The 19,955-nt window shown below is 36.8% G+C and overlaps 3 protein-coding genes and 1 non-coding gene across 4 annotated transcripts; all 4 read right to left on the bottom strand.

Moving 5' to 3' along the window:
- Nucleotides 1–184: 184 nt before the first annotated feature.
- TRNAN-GUU lies at nt 185–258 on the bottom strand. Its single transcript has one exon. It is a non-coding gene; the product is annotated as a tRNA-Asn (tRNA).
- A 178-nt stretch (nt 259–436) lies between these two features.
- Nucleotides 437–5,950, bottom strand: LOC125205612 (tRNAse Z TRZ4, mitochondrial). The gene is made up of 12 exons (XM_048104656.1): nt 5,339–5,950; nt 4,213–4,302; nt 4,047–4,091; nt 3,907–3,961; nt 3,728–3,771; nt 3,184–3,612; nt 2,819–3,087; nt 2,599–2,731; nt 2,464–2,511; nt 1,991–2,355; nt 1,287–1,896; nt 437–805 (listed from the first exon to the last, which is right to left on the bottom strand). The coding sequence occupies exons 1-12, from the start codon at nt 5,783–5,785 to the stop codon at nt 512–514; spliced, it is 2,829 nt and encodes a 942-aa protein (XP_047960613.1). The 5' UTR covers nt 5,786–5,950; the 3' UTR covers nt 437–511.
- Nucleotides 5,951–6,385: 435 nt separating this feature from the next.
- On the bottom strand, nt 6,386–10,264 carry LOC125205613. Its single transcript, XM_048104657.1, has 14 exons — nt 10,141–10,264; nt 9,439–9,802; nt 9,269–9,357; nt 9,034–9,192; nt 8,624–8,960; nt 8,339–8,457; nt 8,189–8,261; nt 7,898–8,121; nt 7,754–7,810; nt 7,538–7,679; nt 7,363–7,467; nt 7,124–7,294; nt 6,989–7,048; nt 6,386–6,912 (listed from the first exon to the last, which is right to left on the bottom strand). The coding sequence occupies exons 1-14, from the start codon at nt 10,182–10,184 to the stop codon at nt 6,805–6,807; spliced, it is 2,052 nt and encodes a 683-aa protein (XP_047960614.1). The 5' UTR covers nt 10,185–10,264; the 3' UTR covers nt 6,386–6,804.
- A 776-nt stretch (nt 10,265–11,040) lies between these two features.
- Nucleotides 11,041–14,066, bottom strand: LOC125208506. Its single transcript, XM_048108143.1, has 9 exons — nt 13,897–14,066; nt 13,576–13,652; nt 12,719–12,947; nt 12,469–12,623; nt 12,346–12,391; nt 12,164–12,255; nt 11,571–11,667; nt 11,415–11,471; nt 11,041–11,344 (listed from the first exon to the last, which is right to left on the bottom strand). Exons 1-9 carry the CDS (start codon nt 14,029–14,031, stop codon nt 11,198–11,200), a joined length of 1,035 nt encoding a protein of 344 aa, XP_047964100.1. The 5' UTR covers nt 14,032–14,066; the 3' UTR covers nt 11,041–11,197.
- Nucleotides 14,067–19,955: the final 5,889 nt, after the last annotated feature.

Below are 19,955 nucleotides of genomic sequence, written 5' to 3'. Positions count from 1 at the left end.
GTGTTTGTCTAAGTAAAATTTAAAAACTTGAGCTACTGGAAAATTTACCAAAATTATTAATTTATGGATAAAACATAAATAATATAGTACCTTATAATTGTAAATTAGTGGTCAATCATAAATAGTTCTAATAATTATACATCCATAAAAATTGGAAAAATATATCCAAAAACACCAACAGAAACGCTAGAAGGAGGGCTTGAACCTCCGACCTTGTGGTTAACAGCCACACGCTCTAACCAACTGAGCTATTCCAGCTTGTGCTTTATATTTAGTTCATTACTATTATAATTGCAACAGATAAGTTTATACCACTACTCCCACAATGAGATTTTGGCCAAGACATTTAATTTTCCAACTGATAAAGGCTTCATAATCATATTCGCTTGTGTTCCAAACCAAGGTATTTACATCTTCCAAAACTATCAAAGTGAAATGAAAAAATAGTGGCTTCGTTAAATGAGAAAAATATAGGAGTATTAAAGGTTAGCAACAAGTGCAGTATCTAAGCTTACACATCCTCAGATTCATCAACAGTCATTTCATCTCTAAACAAAACTTTGAGATATGGCAGCACTCTAGGCAGCGCATGAGCATCTGCTAAGTTGACGCTCATCATGTCGAACGCGATGCACGTTTTATGCATATGCGTTTCGTCAAACACCGGGATCTTCGGGTATCTCTGGCTGAAATGAGTCAGTATGATCCTATACGCGCCCGCAGAGTCCCCCATTTCAACTGCCTCCATCGTCGTGCTGTGGTTCCGAGCCACCGCCTCGTCCATCATCGCATCTTCGAAGGTCGCCTGCAAACAGGAACGATAAAACTGTCAACCGGAGAGTCCGAGATAGTAAGAGCATTCTGAAATAAGCATATACTTCGGGTACATCCAGATGCACGGTATATATCTGTCTTAACTAAATTCTAATTAGACAGGTGTGCACTGTACATCCAGATGCAAGGTACACATGTCTTAACTACATTCTAATTGCACAATACATCTGGATGCACGGTGCATCTTCCTTACTTAAAACTCTGACTGGAGACTAGTGTGCACCATACATCTGGCCGCACGGTGCATCTCCCTCACTTAAAACTCAGACTGGGGGCTAGTGTGCACCGTACATCCGGCCGCACGGTGCATCTGGCTAACCTACGTTTCAGTTAGCAAGAAGACGGTGCATCTGACTAACCTAAATTCACTGTATAGACTAGTGTGCACCATACATTCGGATGTACATAAGTATTTGCCATGTAGAAGTAATAGTAGTAGTGTCATCACTTGCCTCGTGAATGAGCACGGTGGCGCCATGGGCAGCCCTGACAAGTTCCGAGCAGGGTCTGGTGTCGCCTGAGTAGACGACTTTCCAACCGGGAATGGTTTTACCAACGCTGTTGATCCTGCTCGCAGCTTGCAGCACGACGCCGTAAGCTTGGAGGCAATGAATGACGGGGAAGCTCACCAGCGCTTCTAATCCGGCTTCTCCAAGAACCTTCTTCAGCGACTTGAGAATTTGAGCGGCAGGACTTGGTGGTGGCTTCGTCAAGTAGCTCCGCATGGGACTGCCTCGAGCAAACAGAGAAGAATCGACGTTCATGCTTGTGTGATTCGTAGGATTTCCTTCTTTCAAATCAAAAGCCTCCAATGCAGCTTCGGTTGTATGATTGCAGTCGAGAAATTGCATGTCCAGATCCTCGAGCCTCTGGTAGGCGTCAAGAAACCTCTTGAGCTGCCTCGGGCCAACGACGAGGGTGGGCTCGTGTGGCGATCCCTTCAACAGATCACGACGTAGGGCAAGGATTCTTGCAAGGCCCGTGTGGTGATCAGCGTGGATGTGCGAAATCCAGATGCATTTCAGACCTCTTATAGCTTCGTCCGCACCTTGGACTCCGAATCTGCAACATATCAACGACACGAGGTAAGACAAAGACGGTCCGGGAAGAAAAACTCGAACAACTCGAATGCAGAAAAAGGGTGCACACTGTTTACCTTCTTTTTAGCTGTCCCAAGCTTCCTTCACCACAGTCTAAGAGTATACTTCCTTTGGAGAATAAATTGATGAAAATAGAACTAACGTTTCGATACTTAGAGGGTTGCGAAGAACCGGTACCGAGAAGAACAATCTCCATGTCTTCTCTGGTTATATCTTCAAGACAGCTAGGGACAGCATCTTCGAGCAACCATGGTTCTTCGGTCATACTCGCGCAATCTGACAATAAACGAGTCGCATTCTCAGAGGCGTCTCTAGCCTCCGGAATTTCTGTCAAAAGCTCTTGAATGATCTCAGAATGAGATGATCGATTCGGTATACTTGATCTGTCGAGCCCCAGATTGGCGTAGGGACGCAGATGAAACTATCATCAATGAGTATAAATGAGCTACAATTGCTTTACTTTATAAGGCAAGAAACGACATGTATCCGATGCAAGAAAAAAAGGATGTCGTAGTAGAGATTTGCATACCTTGAGAAGATTCTCAGCCGAAATCTGTTGGTTTTCCAACAAGAGATCCTGGGATAGAAGTGAGATCACGATTAAATAGCAGAGAATCGTCTAAATAAGAAAAAACGCATGATTTGAAAATATTGTAACGCGTACCTCATGTTCGGATGGTAAACCCATGTTCGGCAGTGTCCAGAAACCCGGAGACGGGAAAAACTGAGGGCTCAAATAGTTCAGACGAGCTGCGAGTCTAGCACTTGCTTTCAAAATAGGCACCTGTATATTTTTCCTGCAGCTCCCACAGGTCAAGCATGAATAAGTAGTCAAAGAACGAAAATCCAGAAAGTCGGGAAAGAGAATTTTTAGAGAAACCAACATTTGATGTCCTGCCATTATATGCTCAGCTGCTCCGAATTTCAACATCCACGTTCGATAATCATCTGTCCGAGCGACGCTCAGGGGAGTCAGATGAATTACGCAATTCACAATCTTGGAACCTTCATTTACCTCATTTGCTGTATCTACATAATACGGGGCAAGGCATTGTATGGTTAGCAGATCCCGGAAATGCAACAATGTTGGGCAGTCAACCAGCAGGACAATAGGCCCCGGAACAGATGGACCCATTACGTCACTTGGGTGTACCTGAATATCACACCACATGGGAAACGAGGCTGAAATACGAAGAAGATTGAAAGCCAAAAACAAAAAAAAAACATATAAGCTTTAAGCAATATCTACCATGATATCTTGACTATCCGACTTTACAGGATTCCCAAGTTGCAGCTCGCGGTATTTTGGGCCGGGCCTTAATCCAAGAGCAGCAGCCTTTTTAGGGTCAAATTTGCCCTTAATCTCTGGTAATTCACAAATATAAATAACAGAAAGATCACCCGGCTTCGTCGCATTTGTAGTAGGTTCAGGAGAACTTGGTTTGTGAGAATTTTCGCCTTGAGACACTTCTTCCTTATTTGGTCTCAATAGAACTGCAGATATTCTGACCACTTCGTCATCAATTAGAACAAAGGGATTATCCAATCTCTGCAGCACCATACTCGGTGATCCAGGCGATGGCCCAAAGCTACGCGTATGAACCATGGCAGCATTGGGGATGAACGATTTCATAGCATCAAGCAAATACTTCAAATCGGAGGGGCCCCACATATTGACCTTCAGCGCAGAGAACAATTACGGTTAATTTTCCACAATCGCGATTCAACTAAGTTTACTACCATAAGTTACTAAAATACAGATACACAGCATCGTAATAGTAAATAATACTTACAGACATTCCTTCGTCTCCCATGCCCGCAAGAGTCAATAAGAGACCTGTAGTGAGCAAGTAAACGTTGTAACTTCCAGTAACATATTTTAATACTATGATTCTATCGCGGAAAGTAGTTGACATAGAATCACATGTATCTGTAAAATCGTTCGCCACATAAAACGAAATACGGTAGTTACCTGGAAGTCCACCAGCAGTTTCTGAGCAGACACGTGAGAGAAATATGTGATCAATCTGCAGAAAACACATAAAGAAGTATAACAATCTGCAGAATTGCTAAAAAGAGAACAAGCTACATGGATGTCTATTAAAAAGATACCTTCGACAATTTGATCTTATGCTCAGTGCAGAAGCGTTGAAGTCCCTGGAAAGAAGTATAAGGAAATTATGCCCAGAAAACAGTTCGCTATCTAAAAAAAAGTTCCACTAAATTTATTATCTCGGGGTAGCCAACTAAAAACCTAAACAAGATCGAGTTAGCTCACTTCTCCAGCATTAAATATAAATCTTTGCTTGTCAAAAAACAGCAGGACTGCTGGGGATGTGTCTTGTGTATCCATTCCAGTTCCAAGGATCTGCAAGATAAATGGACAAATTGAGCAATACAAAAGCATAATTTTATTAAAAAAAAAAAAGGAAAAGGACACACATAAGTAAAAACGTATGGCTGAAGTATAATTGAAAGAAATTGGACTTTCATGATGTGGCATCCCGACAGAGGTTAAAATGCATTAAACGAGAACAATAAATTGTCCTTTTCTGCGACTAGATCATCCAAGCTTAACACATTTTGCTCTCTTGTGGACCTTCAGTTTGTACAAACCGAAGTACAAACCTTCAGTTTGTACAAACCATTATCTCAAAGAGTTTATCAATTCGGTGCTCATTGAAATCTCCACACCTGGATTGTGGGATGACATTTATGCACACATATTTCCTCAGTATCGCTTAATTAATGATTCTCGTGAATGTATTTAAGCATTCCTTAGCATCGAAAGAGCTAAAAGCAACAAAATCTTAGCACATACAATGAAATATCCTATTTTATCTTATTGAGTCCTCGATTTTTCCCTTCGCCAATCAATTTTCATATTGCTACCTCCACGGAAGTATCCATGCCAAAAGTTAGAGTCTCAACATCTCAGAAAGATTTAAAAACCACGGCCAAACTATCCCAATATACGGCTACACGCTCAAATAGGCAAACGGAAAGATACTATGTCTTTCCTCTATAGGCACAAATGCCATTTTAACAATCCATAACAGCAAAAAGGGCATTAGATGTCCAGGAAACATCTCGAACTCCAGTGCCGGAACGAACAACAAAATCCTAGTATAATACGGCAATCTTAAATAGCCTGGCTACGCATTAAACTTTAAACTACATTCAAGATCCTAAAGAATAACTAATTCAAATTAATCATCGTTGAAACACAAGAAACATGTTGAGTCCTTTTTGTTCACTCCAATAAACTGATTACAAAACACAAGAAAAAACATCAAGTCCATAAACAGCAAAATCAATCTGAACAAAACAATCAACATTTCATCCAAGCAACATATAAAGAAACAAAAAAAATCAAAACAAACAAACAAATTATTTGGCTTCACCTGTACATAAGCAATGGTATTAGCAGGATTGAGCGTCCGAACTTTGAGCTGCAGCTTTTTCGGCCTATCGCTTTCATCCCTTCCTTCAGCCCTCTTTTTATTAAACCCCGCGCTTCTTTCTCTCTCCTCCATCGCCAAGACGCCGCCTTTTTCACTGCCACTATCCATTTTCTTAACTGTCTCTCTCAAACTACTCTTGTTCCTGCTAAATGGGCGCGAATTTCTATTTTCATTTTTTGAACTATGCTGTTTCTTTGAATAGGAGGAGAAGGTATGGAAAATGGGCGGGGATTTGCGATTTCTGAGGTGGGTTTTGAGTAAAAAGGGGAGAGAAGCGGAAAAGGAGAGATTTTGAGGGAGGTGAAAAGAGGCGGCGGCGGAGAGAGGGTGGCGGTAGCGGTGGTTGGCGGAAGAGAGGAGGAGGCGGAGGTTTGTAGTTTGAGGCATCTTTCTTATTTATTGGTTTTGGATTTAATTTTTGAAGGGTTTAAGGGGAAAAAACAAATGGCCCTCCAAAAATCGCGAAACCCTTTTTTCCTAATTTCAATAGCCGTTTTGGATTGGATAACTGTTTTTTTCTTCCTTTTCTTTTTTTCCACATCACAATGTGTTTTCATTTTTTTATTTTTTATTTTTTTGCATAAAATTATGACAAAAGAACAACTTTGCCTAGGCAAAGGAGTCTTTACTACTTTCATAATTGTTTCAAATTGTCGCTTCGACATGCTACCCTTGCGATTAAGGTAACGATTTTGGGCACGACCAGATCCCATAGTGTGACGGAACAAATTCAACGCAAGAAAAAGAGCATATTATGTAGTACTACTAAATTGACCTTATGATTTGAGGGTTCGTGCGGTGTTTGGGAATGGGCATTGTGTATTTTGACTCAATTCCAAGAGAAGATTAGGATTTTTTTTGACAGTCCTCATGGATTGGTCACACCCCGATGACTGGTATACGACAGAGTTGCACCCTTCTTGGTCCTCTCGTACTACGGTAAGGTCCTCTCAAATGTCTAACACTCCCGCCAAATATGGACCAAGATAAAAGGAAATAATCTAAATGTATTGATAGATTTCTCGAAACAACGAAAAATGAAACAAAAAATGAAACTCAAAGCCTAGGAGACACACATAGACACAACAAGTCGGATCTCTCTACTATAATATCGTTCAACGTCTCTTACGACCTCTACGGATGATCGCCACGTGTAAAATGAATTTACGAGATGTGATGCTGCAACGGCTTGCACGCTCGGAGAGAGCAGAACCCGAATAATGTGCATTCTAGTTAGTAGAATGGAAGAGAGAGGTTACAAGTAGCCCTATACACTTTTTCGGAGAAACAAAGCCTCAATGTGCCTCGAAATACTTTCACATTGGCCCTATGTGTATGTACAACAAATGATAGCTTTTCAATTCACAAAAGCAAACATGATATACCATGTGGTGCTTGTGTCTCCGTCACACTTTCGTGCTCGTCTCATCAGCTTTAACGCGCTGGACTTTCCTCTTCGTCCGCTTCAGTTGCTTCACCAAGTCAAGCCGCTCATCCGAGTAAGGAGACGGAATCTAGTCCATGGAAAGGCCATGTAAGCAACAGAAATGAGGTGCATTACAAGAGAAGAACGATTTATGTGCGATTTACCAAGCAAGGAACGTATCTCTTGATCGCAGCAAACATGGCCGCGTGCCCCACTGCAGAAACCTGATAACGAAGCTTCCAAACTCAGAGAGAGACGGAGTAAGAGAGAGTAAAAGAGAGAGTGATGATCATGCTTACAGGAAGTAGCATTAGTATTGTTACTGGGATAAGAGTGGCAAGGTCGCAAAGAGTCTGATTCATCTTCCGCTTCTCTCGTTTAGTGGCCTTACGTCCGCATAGTTTCTTCACCGCGAATCTCAGAGCCTCTGATATGTCTACGAAGAGCAGCTGAGTGCCCATCCATACATCCTACACACGATAAAACTCAGCAATGTTGTAAGAACGCAAGAAGAAACACAGGTGATCGTTGGGCTTACAACGCTTGCAGTCACGAGCTTCATCACGGACTTCCTGAGAAAATTCTGTTTATTAGGCTTCGTCGGACCACAATCAACCGACGTTTCAATTTCATCACCGGGGACCTGCCATCGTTAACGATTTGATTTTAGAGACGGTTAAGACGTATATAAGTGTTCCATCAACTGATCTTACTTGTTTCGGTGGCGATGCTTGTTTGTGTCTTTCTCTGTCTGTCTGCAATACATCCATTATCAGTGATGGATTCTTCGTGCTCTTGAAAAGGAGAGACGGTGCAGAGTCGGATCCATTTCTTTCGCCTATCTTTAACAGGTCGCTGCTCAAGAACGTGGACAGAAGCAACATTACAAACTAAAATCTTGAAAAACTGTGAAAGGCGACACAGCCTACCTAGTTCCGTCGTAAGCAGCCCAGTAGTCCTCCAGACATGCTGTTAGCAGGCCCTGACTAAGGAGATAAATCAACTATGAGTCTCGATAAATACGAGGGACGATTGAAAAAAAAAAGACGATCGTAGTGGGAATTGCAAATCACCTCTGAAGCAAGAATTCCAACAGACGAGAATCCAAGTTTTGCTGCGTTGAACTGGTGTAGTGAGCAAACCCCGAGATTACATCGTAGCATATGGTGAAAACTGTGTATAAGATCATTTCCTTTTCTGCCTGAATCGGGTGGCTCTTCGATCTCCTCCCTTCTTGGAAAAACTGGGAGTCGTAGGCAGCAAATAAGTCGAGCCACCTAATCTCATCGATGATCACCTGTCAAACAAGTAAATCTGAGCCCTGATTTAGAGCATGGCTTGAAACCAGTGCATGAAGAACTCACCTCCATCAATAGCTGATAGACCGACAGTGTCGAGAATTCTGGATATATAGCAAGGACACCACACTCTAAGTAACTGCGAAAGCAAAAATTCCTCTATTTCAGTGTATTTGATAAAAAACGAGACGAACATGTAGAGATGAACTATATAACCTTATAAAATCTTTAACTTGTTCATCGGTATCCTCGATGTTGTGCCTCGACAAGAACAACCGAGATTCTCTTCCTAGATACGAAAATAGTGCTAGAGTAGCTAAAGTTTTCTCTTCAACCTATCAAGAAAGCCTTACTAATTAGAGCACAATTTCTATATTTGAACATAATTTGTGATAAACTTAAACAAATATGTCATTTTATCCATCTCTTCTAATGTAACAACGATTCTTGATCGAAAGCAATTCAGTTGTAAGGGTAACTTGGCCGGGAACAGGGGAATACCTGGTTAGAAAGATCGTGTCTGCCCTCGATAACACTCTCTCTTTCGAGTGCTGCAGAAAGTTTTCTATGAACCAATCCAATCCAAAATTCTATGTCTTCACTATTCTTACTCGGGAGGACTCTACTTCCGAAATGAGACAGGAAATCCTCCTCGAATCCAGCCTCAGTTGCCAAGCTGTGCAGTTTCTCAAGAGACACGAGATCGCTTGCCATGGTCATAAGCTGTATCAGCGTTTGGTCAATTGAGCTTGACAACGAGGAGCACGAAATCCGGCCAGAACCCAACTTTCCAACAGTGGCACAGCACGTGATGGCCATGATCGTTCCTGCAATACCACTGAGTAATTCGCGTATCAGATTTTATCCTTGACTATTCACAACAGATCAGTTTTTAAGAACTCTGTTGCAACCTTCCCGCGTATTCTGCTGACCATTTCTTGAACAAAGGCATAAAGCATCCAGCAATGCGCGGCAGTTCCACCACTCGGAACCATTTTACCAATTTTGGATCCCTCGCATCTAACTGACTCTCGATACGGCCTTGAAGTAAGTCTATACTCGGAGACAGGCTAACAAACATAAAAGAAAAATAAGGTGCATATAGTGATCAATGGATAGGCAAATGAAAACTCCTCCTCGACTTACATCTCATTCACCGGGGAATTGTTGGAGCGATTGTGAGAGAGAAACAGTTCAACTTCCATAGCTGCTTTCAGCAATGCATAAGTTGCAGCCTGGATAAGCAAGCTGTAAAATCAATCTAATCCAACTACTTCCATAGCTCGAAAGGCGAATAATTTTACTAGAGACAACACCTGATAAGCAACGTGTTTATGCCAGGCGTGCACATCCACTCCATTCCACGCCATTGCAAGCGGTGAACCGGTTCCAGCCACTTCAAGACTCTGCATTGCAAGGGAAAAGCTTCTAGCAGATTCATGCAACACCCGAACAAGATACTCAACGCGGTTGGACTCCACTTGGCTACTACACTGAGACTCGAGCACGGATAAATCATCCTCGAAACTAGAGCCACATGGGGATGCCACCGGAGACACTGCCCCGGGGGGAATCCATTTCGACAAAAATGGCTGTGAAGAACCATTCCTCACACTAATCTTTGATGCAAAATGTGAATTAAACTTGAGATTTAAACTACCCTCCAAAAAAGCAGCTTTTCTGCAGCATTCAAAGGGGAAAAAGGAATGAACTTTACACATCAATCAACCCCCCACAAGATTCCTAAAGCAACTGAAACACAACCCTTCCAAAAATCAAGAATCACATAAGCATAAATGTTCAATCAAAATTGTTAACCTAAAAATCACAAACACATCCCTAAATCAATCCTCTACAATTCTTGATTTCTATTAATAGCATAGGATTAGAAAAAAAAAATCCAATCTTGGCACAGCATAGTCAACCGATCTCCATTCCCAAATCTTGACTTAGTACTAAATATACACACATAACCATTTCCAGTGTGTGTGTGAGAGAGAGAGAGAGAGAGATCTTACGGATTGAAGAAGGTGGAGGATCGAAGGGAATAGATGAATGCCATGGAAATGCAGAAAGGGGGAAGAAAGCAAAGGGGGTTGGTGGCCCTTTTCAAATGTGATACTGAATTGAAGCAAGAAATGATTTTTATTTGAAAAAAAAATGGAAGGAAGTAGATGAAGAACAAAAGTCATAGTAATGTTCTCCCGCCAGCACGGCAGTCAAGTTAAGAGTTGATCAACAAACATCGTTTTCAATTTTAACTCTTGCACTAAATTTTGCTGCTGTCTTAGGCTCTTAGCACACTTTATTAATTCCTTTTCCATCTTATTGATACATATCATATCAACATATCCATGCTTATCCAAAAAAGACAAATTCTCAAATTGGAAATTGCTATATAAGTTAAAATTGAAATTTGACAATGTAAATTTAATAATTTCTCGTAATGACATTGTTCGACGTTTTCTCCTTCAAAATATTTTGTGGATGGGGACGTTTTAGGGTGGTCTTAAGGAAAATTTATTATGTTGTTGAATCATGACAATTTTTGATATTGATATAACAATGAAATTAGGAACTCATGAAGCCCAGTTTTGAAGAATTGAGTTTGTGCTATGAATAGATTTGAAAATAAAACTGATAATATAAATTTTTTGTTTTACTTATAAGTAGGATAGCTCAGGTAGGCACCCCAAGTTTGACTATCATCTTTTTTGATTTATTCTTGATAAATTTATATGGCAAATTTCAGTCGCGAACTATTGTTGATCCTCAATTTTGACAGTTTAAACGATTAAAAGAGACAGGAAAAAGCTTTCCTAAATTGCAAAAATAATAAAATTAAATTGCATTGGATGCTTCTTTATGGGATCAGAATTTGAACTTCAGTTAAAAGTTACTTTTGTACCCAATAATCATGGCAATAGAAACAAACCCAAATTTCTCAAAAAAATGTGAATAGAATCTCAAGATGTACCCCTTTTTAGGGTGAAAGTCAAATAGAGATAAAAAGAACAAGAGATGTTATGTACATGCATCATATGTTAGGGTTAGTTAATCAATAATTAGTCGCTCTCATTTGTCAAAAGATCCAACAACAGTCGTGGATTCACATCCTGGATTTAGGGTTCCAGATTTAGGATTTGGTAAATGCGGATGCTGAATCACTACTAAAACTGAAGAATCCTTCGCGTTGGTATTTCTCTTACATGCCACACTAGGCTGCACACCACTTTAAAATTAGGAGAAAAAAACACCAAACTCATCAAAATCAAACCTTAATTAAACTTACCACTCCAATTTGCCATTCGTGACACCTGAATTCTTTAAACGTCTCTGCATCCATTTCCTGCACATATTTAAACCATATTTAGTTACCAGCTTCTCTTTTTTCTATGCATGATCAAAGCTTCAAAATTAACCAAAAGGTTATATAATCAAGACTCACAATTCTGTAAATTGGAGGTATTACTGTCTCTACTTTAGACCTCAAAATGGGCATCACTGAGAAACGGGGTACCAATTGTTGTGACCTAAATATCCATCTGCATAAAAAATACATCAATTACATATATATCACGTCCACTGTTAATAGTCTCAATTGAAAGCGGCACATGTCAGTGTAATATGAGTGTCTCGTTTAGTCGTTTACATACTTCCTTGTCCAAAAAACAGTTGTCATATTTTCCATATTAGTCTATCCACAAAAATTAGTCATAATTCATTTTCGATAACCTGACCCAACACTCTTCCTCTATTTCCTATTTATTCACTTTCAACTATCAATCTCCAAGCGTTTTTTATTCATACATTACCAATTTTCTTGTTGTCCACTACTAGTTTATGGACAAAGTATTCGCTTTATAATTAAATGTGAGTGGGAATGTCTCAGTGGAATGAATTAGTGAAATATGAAGTCTACTTACTAAAATTATACGTGTAATCTTTGACATTCTAAAATGATAAAATGAGATATTTAACAGCAGTGATAGAGAGTAGTAGTTAATAAACATATCATCGAAATCATGAAAAAGTAGTTACCCTATGTACAAGAAGATGAACAACTGCGCCCACTCTCTCACCAGCAACCTAATCCAATAAGTCTCCAAAGAATTGTCCAAACTAATAAACATCTGCAAAACCATAATATAATACACCATAATCACAAAAAATATATATACACAATTGTCAAAAAAACAAGTTTTAGGAACTCAAAAACATACCGCAAATTCTGCTACAGCCACAACATGCATTGCACCTTGAAATTTCCTAACCAAAAGTTACAAAACATTTCAACATAAATTCTCCAAAATTAGGTCCTAAATCAAGAAAAGCTTCTTTCATACTTGAACATGGTGTACTTTGTGTAGACAGCATTGTACATCGCCTGGACCTCCTCGTGGTCTATGAAGCTGAGCTGGTCGCGCAGGACAGTTATGTTCTGCGCAACATGGCTGAAAATGACGTAGAACACGATCAAGTAGTTGAACAACAAGAGCACCTAGACAACAACAACAACAATAAGATACTACTCAACAACAATTTGAACTAATTTGACTATCAAAGTCTGAAATTGCAAGTCAAGGGAAAACTCACAGAGAAGTAAGGTACATAGCCTCTGTAGCCAATGAGAGTCAAGTAGAAGACAGTGCCGAGGGCGACCAGGGTTCGCCTCTCGGAGAGGGAGAGGCGGTGGCAGGTGATGCAGTAGCCGTGGGAGATGAGGAAGAAGGACATGAAGGCCGAGGTTTGGAATAGCACTCCCATTATATATACACCAAATGACATCCACAATGAGCACACATTTGCGTAAAAACATGTGTACCTGCCATCAGGATTTTAGTCGGTGCCAGATCCAGAACATAATTTTAAGGTGTGCATACCATTGGGTGAAAAAGGTTCATTTGTACTTTACCAAAAGGTAAAATTGTAATTTCATGATGTAATTTTTTTTTAAAATATTAAGACATCGATTGAAATCTTCTTGTTATAAAAAGATTATGCAAATTGGGGGTGTCCATGACATGGCCGCCCCCTAATTTTAGGCATAATCCTAATTAGGACTATTTTTAGGGAGTGACAGATCCATGACATAATTTTATGTGGATGGGTCTATTAGGTGAAAAGGATTTCCTTTTTTTACTTTAATAAGGAGTGAGTTATAATTTTATGGTGTAATTTTTTTTAAAAATACCCCAAACAAACTAACCCTCTATTGTATTTTAAATAACAATATATACATATCGTTCGACATCATCTTCTTAAAAAAAAAATCATCAGATTATGGTCATCAGATTGTGGGCAACGACGGAGTTTAAGGGAAATTAGGCCCGTAGGCGCGCGGACTAAATCGCCTCGAATAGCTACCTCATTCATCGTATTTCATCGTATAATCTCAAGAGGGACTAATTAATAATAATAATAATGTGAAATTAATCAATAAAAAAGCTTACCAAAAGAGGAAAGATAATCCAAGTTGCAAAGATTTAATCCAGGGAACAGAGGCTAGCATCCATTGTAATTTATTTGGCTGTTCCAGAAAATAACAACCTAAATTAAATTTTTGAAAAAATTGTAAACATTCTAAGAGTTATAAATAAAATTAATTTACATACTTGTTGAAAAAACAAAAAAATGATTTTAATTAAAAAAACATGGTTAGATGATCAAACCATAACCATAGTAACCAAAACACGTATCTTCGACGATACGCGGTTATTATATGTCATCGGATGTAGCATCTACGAGACACGAAAATCCGATCGGAAAAGTACCTGAAAGCGGCGGTTAATGTAGGTGTTGAAGGTCCAAGACGCGGCGGAGAGAAGCCAGAGGGTCATGAAAGCGAAGTAGAGCGGCGGCAGCGGCTTGTACAAGGAATCTACGCCGTCAGCGGCGGAGGTCTCCATCGGAATTAAATTATTGAAGAATTTTGAGAGAGAGAGGGCAGTTTTTCAGTTTGAGTTGTGTTGAGTAGTTCAGCCTATATTTGTAGCCACGACATTCTTGTGCGCAAGTGTCTTTAAATTTATTTTCTCTCTTGACTCATTCTATTTTTAATTATTTATGTAATTAAATCTCAAACGTGGTGGCAAATGTCGAATTTGCCCCTATTTTAATGCATTTTTATGTATATGTTCATAGAAGATAAATACGGATGGTATTATTTTATGTATGTTTATTCATGTACAATTTGAAAGAATTTGAGATGGATATGTAGTATTTATCTCAGATTTGCTAATATAAAATTTTAGATTTGGAAAAATTATGTAAATGTGGTAGACGGAAAATACTAGCTGTACACCAAAACAATTCGGGGCTAATTGTAGGAAAACATGAAGTTTGGTCAATATCGCAAATTTTAAAAATGATCAATCATATAAGAACATTGATATTGTTCTCAAATTATCCCATGACAATTTTTTGGTATGCTATCTATTTTAATTTGATGTGACGCACATGCATAAAAATTAAAGATGTTTCTGACTATATGTATGAAATGAAGTCGTTTAACTAGGCGAACGCTTTTGTTAACATACTATATAGCTATTTTAATAAACAATTGTAGTTTTTTTTTAACAAGTAAAGAATCAAAAGGATTATGCATTTATTAATTTTTAAAAAGTCCATTTAAAAAGAACGAATATTTCAATTGTGCGAAAGACCGAAGGACATACATGTAAATAACCATTTTATAATTCTGTTATTTTTTATATTCTTTATGAAAAAATATATAAAATGCAAAGTTCATGGGGTGGGTTTTAGGAAATGCAGTTGTTGACGCTGCACGATAATTACATTTCTCCCAACTGATCCAACAAAACCTTTCTGAAAAATAAAAGAAGCAAATTTGTCAACCGAATTAATACAATAATACTGTCTTAATTTTTGTTTATTTTATCTTTACATGGAAAAGTTTTCAGAACAAAAAATGTTGAGTAACAACCATACGAAATTGTACTTGGTTTATCGATTATTTAGACAAATTTGTTAGAATGAGACGTACGTGAGATTTTGACATCAAGACACAAACCTGTAATGTGTACATCTCAACTAAACCCTCAAAATGGGAAGAATTATTCAATATGTACAACTACCACCTAATTTAGGGCAACTGAGAATGACTTTGAAAAAGTTTAAAATTGAATATTAGTTAGAAGGAGTTTAGGCTTTACTAATTGTCTCAAGGAGAAAAAACACATATATTAGGTGAACAAACTCACTTGCAAATTACTTAATAATCTTGTTTATCAATTCCACTGCAGCGTATTTATAATAAAATTCATTTGGTAATATTTATTAATTATTTGTTGAAGTATATAGTGGGTTATTAATTTTGCCAATATGCTACTAGCCTATTACTATATGTTAATGTTAATTGTAGTACAAGATGTGGATTTAAATACGACAGTATATGTTTTTATATGTAAAATCTGAGAGATAACAATTTAGATGCAAGTTATAGTAGATAATTAAGTACTAGTATAGTTTAGATATGCCTTAAGGATAAGTATTATAATGATTTTTATATAATATTGATATAATTCGGGCCCATAAGCTTTTTTATCGAGATATATACCGTCTCTTTACTACTAATATAGTATAATAATTCAAGGGAGTGATTAAGTGTTAATTCGTCATTTAATTGCTAACTACAATTAATTTAAGGCCATAGGATTTTAGAAAATGTGTGGTCTACAATATGCCATGTGTAATTTTCGTTTTTATTAATTAAATCGAAAAAGATAAAAAAAAACTCTAAATTAGGGTTTTGGATGAAAATGTCAATATAGTGTTCCGAATATATCAACATAATGCTTTGAGAATGTCAACACAATGCTTTAAGAATGTTAACCCATTACTTATATTGACATTATATATGTATTATTTGACATTTCTGCTTGTACGAAAAATTAAAAATTTTCAATTTTTTTTTCAAATTTTGACGTCGGAACATATGCATGTATGATATCGTTGGATTCCTTATGAAATTATCTTTAATTTGATATATATGAATTTAAAGTTTTGGGATTTCTTTTAAAAGTTAATTATAAATAAACATATAGTTAATTGACATTAATACCCCTATTGATATTTTTAGGAATTAATCATATGACCTTTTAGGGATTAATGATCTAAGCCCTTTATATTGACATTATATATGTATTATTTGACATTTCTGCTTGTACGAAAAAATTAAAAATTTTCAATTTTTTTTTCAAATTTTGACGTCGGAACATATGCATGTATGATATCGTTGGATTCCTTATGAAATTATCTTTAATTTGATATATATGAATTTAAAGTTTTGGGATTTCTTTTAAAAGTTAATTATAAATAAACATATAGTTAATTGACATTAATACCCCTATTGATATTTTTAGGAATTAATCATATGACCTTTTAGGGATTAATGATCTAAGCCCTTAATTTGAATATCTAATGACTATTATTTAGTTGTAGTTAGCAATTAAGTTATGAGTTAGCAATATAACTCTCCCCAATAATTCAATGTACAAAACCAGATACTTTTAAGATATTCCTTAATTTGTATTTCCTCCATCCCACGTTACTTGAGTCACTTCTTTTTTGCACTCGTTTTAAAAAAATAATAATAAATAGTTAAAGTGGAGAAAAAATAAAGTAAAAAAGATAATACTATAGTTAAAACTCTTCTCTACATGATTCTCTCTCTTACTTTTCTTTCTCTCCACTTTAACTATTTATTATTATTTTTTTAAAACGAGTGCAAAAAAGAAATGACTCAAGTAACGTGGGACAGAGGGAGTAACACACTATGCAAAATTTTATTAAAAAAATAAGACATAAAATAAAATAAACTAATAGTATAAGGCCCAGTATTAAAATATTTAAAAAGATAAGATTAAAAAAATTATAAAAATAGCATAAGGCCCAACAATATTGGGCCAAATTATATTTCTTTATTGAACATGGCCCAATTGTTGAAAACCCATAAATCCATAGCCAAAGTATACTATTTCAACGTATGCTTTAAATCTAGAAAACAACCCAAAAATTTGCATAATGTTATATACCTAAGATTTCCTTAAATAATAAAAAAATTGTGAGAAGTGGCTGACGTAGGTCATTCTGTACGATGTCGTGTGGATTATGCAATATGATTTGTGTGTGAATGTACAACCAATAATTCAGCAGACACCTTTAAATGAGAAATTCATAACTATTAATACTTTCAATAATAGGGCTGGACCCCTACAAAGCATTTCTCTCTCAGTCACGCATTCGGATTCGGATTCATGGTAGCCTTGTCGGAACGTCCCACATTAGCCTTGCTAATTGTAACCGTTCCAACAACAATAAGTCGATTGTGTCGATTGCAAATGTCTGTATTTGTCGATCGATCCATCCATCTCTATTGAACTGTTGCAAGATGATTTTATAATTTTATTAGGACTAAAAAGATTAAATTTCCTTGATTGGTGATTGCTAGCCAATGATAATTTCACCTAGTGTACGGATGATATTGTGGTCAAACTCATTTGTTATTTAGCATGATACAAAAATACAAAATGAAACAGAATACGGCTGGCAAAAATGATGTACTTCAAAGCTTATGATTTATTTTGTGATATATCAAGAAAATTATATTTGGAGGAGTGTTTAAGAAGATAGAGCACACATTTATTCATTTAGAATAATCGAATACTATACTGAATTAATATAATTGATAGCATGTTTTGTTTTATAAATAAATAAATTGAACTAATTTTTATATAATCAGTAACAACCAAACAGGTTTTAAAGTTTTAAAGTGAATAGAATAACATTAAACATATAAAACAAAACTATTGATTCTAATATAGCTGAACGAGCACCATATGCACATATGAGGCTCACATAAAGTACGGAGTACAACATTTTATATACATAAAGGAGAGGGAGAAACGGTGTCATTTGATCCTTATGTCTCTCTATTAGAAATAGAAGGTCGCAACCAACGTGGTTGACGTGGTGGTTCAGCATCTCATCCCTTAAGCATGAAGTCAGGGGTTCCATCCTTGTCCATATAAATATAGTTAACCATTTGGTTAGTCCCCTGCCGTTTAGTACACTGATCGTTGGAACAAGGATTGTTCCTCTAACTTTCGGCAACAGGGATACATTGAGAAGACGCTTCCTCTCTAACCTTAAGGTCAGGGATTCAAGTCATCACAGAGATAGAAAAGAAACCATTATTAATCATCTTTAAAATAAATAAAAAAATAGAAGTCACGCCATTTTGTGTCCTGAAAGGAATTAACCATGCATTTGCATATTTAGTATTTAAGTAGTTTAATTTGTAACAATGATTAGAGCATCCCCATTCATGCTCTTGCCAAAGAGCATGGATGTGGACCCGAATCCACTTTTATTAATTTTTTACTCTCTGCTCTTTGGCAAGAGCACAATACCCACAACCATGCTCTTCTGCAAGAGCATGCTCAAGGGTCCCACCATTCCATTATTTAATTTAAATACTTCAATTACTAAAAACATTTCCACAATATTAAATGCATTAATAATACGCAAAATACTATTACAAATTACTAAAAAATTAAAAGTTACATAATTAAAATCCTAAAAATAAAAAAAAAATCTTAAAAATTGAGATTGAGAGAATTGTTTGGTATAGTGTCACTTTTTTGTGTTTGAAATGAGAGTATTTATAGATAAAAGTATGAATTTTGGGATGAAAATAATGAAAAAATAAATTAAAAGTGTGGAAAAAATGGATATTTTATTAGGAAGTTGGGAAAATATTTTTTTTCATTAAATCTGAATTTTTCAGATTTTTTCAATTTTTTTAAAAAAAATAATTAAAAAAAATGATAAACCAACGGCCAACCAGAGCATGCCATGTCGGCTGCTCGTGCTCTTGCCGTTGGCACGGACGTGCTCTATGCATCAAGCAGGGTTGTGCCGTTGGCAAGAGCACAGCGGCGAGCAGGGTTGGTCTGCTCTTGCCGACGGCACATACGCCGTTCTTACACAAGAGCAACAATGGGCATGCTCTTAGTACATATATTATTGAGTATAAAGTTCGATTATAAGATATGATTGACAAATGACACTTGAGCTGTATTTGATGTTACGTTAACCTTCCAAATGTAATTTAGATGGGAAACCTGCCAAAATCCACTATGTATATATCGTCTCTTAATCTTTGTCCTCGGCATACTAATCATGAGTGATGTTTACCAATATTAGCAAACATCCAACTATTGTTACAAACATTCCTTGTATTTTTTATAATTGATTTTTATTATCAAATACATAATCATAACATCTTGAAATAAATCCGGTAAATTGCGTGAATAAAATAGTACTACTCCTCTTCTCCATAATAGATCTAAAATATTTTTATTGATATTTCACATATTTTTATGAAGAGAAAACGTTTAGACCATTAAAGTGGCGACCACAGCATCTAGGTGCAAGCAATGCAATACCTACAATATAAAAATCAAAACCAAAATAAATATATAGTCAAATAATAATAGAAACACTAAAGTCAAAACTAAAGTAAAGTTACATCATCTCAAGTTGGCATCCTCATCCAGACATATCAATCTGTGTCAAACTAACATAGTACAAGCAACTATTGTACCAATCGAGACTAGATGAAATGAGACTACGATTCACTTGCATCAATCAAATTTATCTATTAAGCTCCACTAGTCATCTCCTAAACCATATCATCAATCTTCGCTCCAATCATCGTTGACATTTGCGCATCTATTCTCATATCATCAATTTTCAATTACACAACTGTTACGAGTCATCTGGAGTGTGAATTCATGTAAAATTTAGA

The sequence above is a fragment of the Salvia hispanica genome, chromosome 2, assembly GCF_023119035.1.
Source record: "Salvia hispanica cultivar TCC Black 2014 chromosome 2, UniMelb_Shisp_WGS_1.0, whole genome shotgun sequence".
In the NCBI taxonomy this organism is placed as follows: Eukaryota; Viridiplantae; Streptophyta; class Magnoliopsida; order Lamiales; family Lamiaceae; genus Salvia; species Salvia hispanica.
This window is presented reverse-complemented; position numbering and strand designations above follow the sequence as displayed.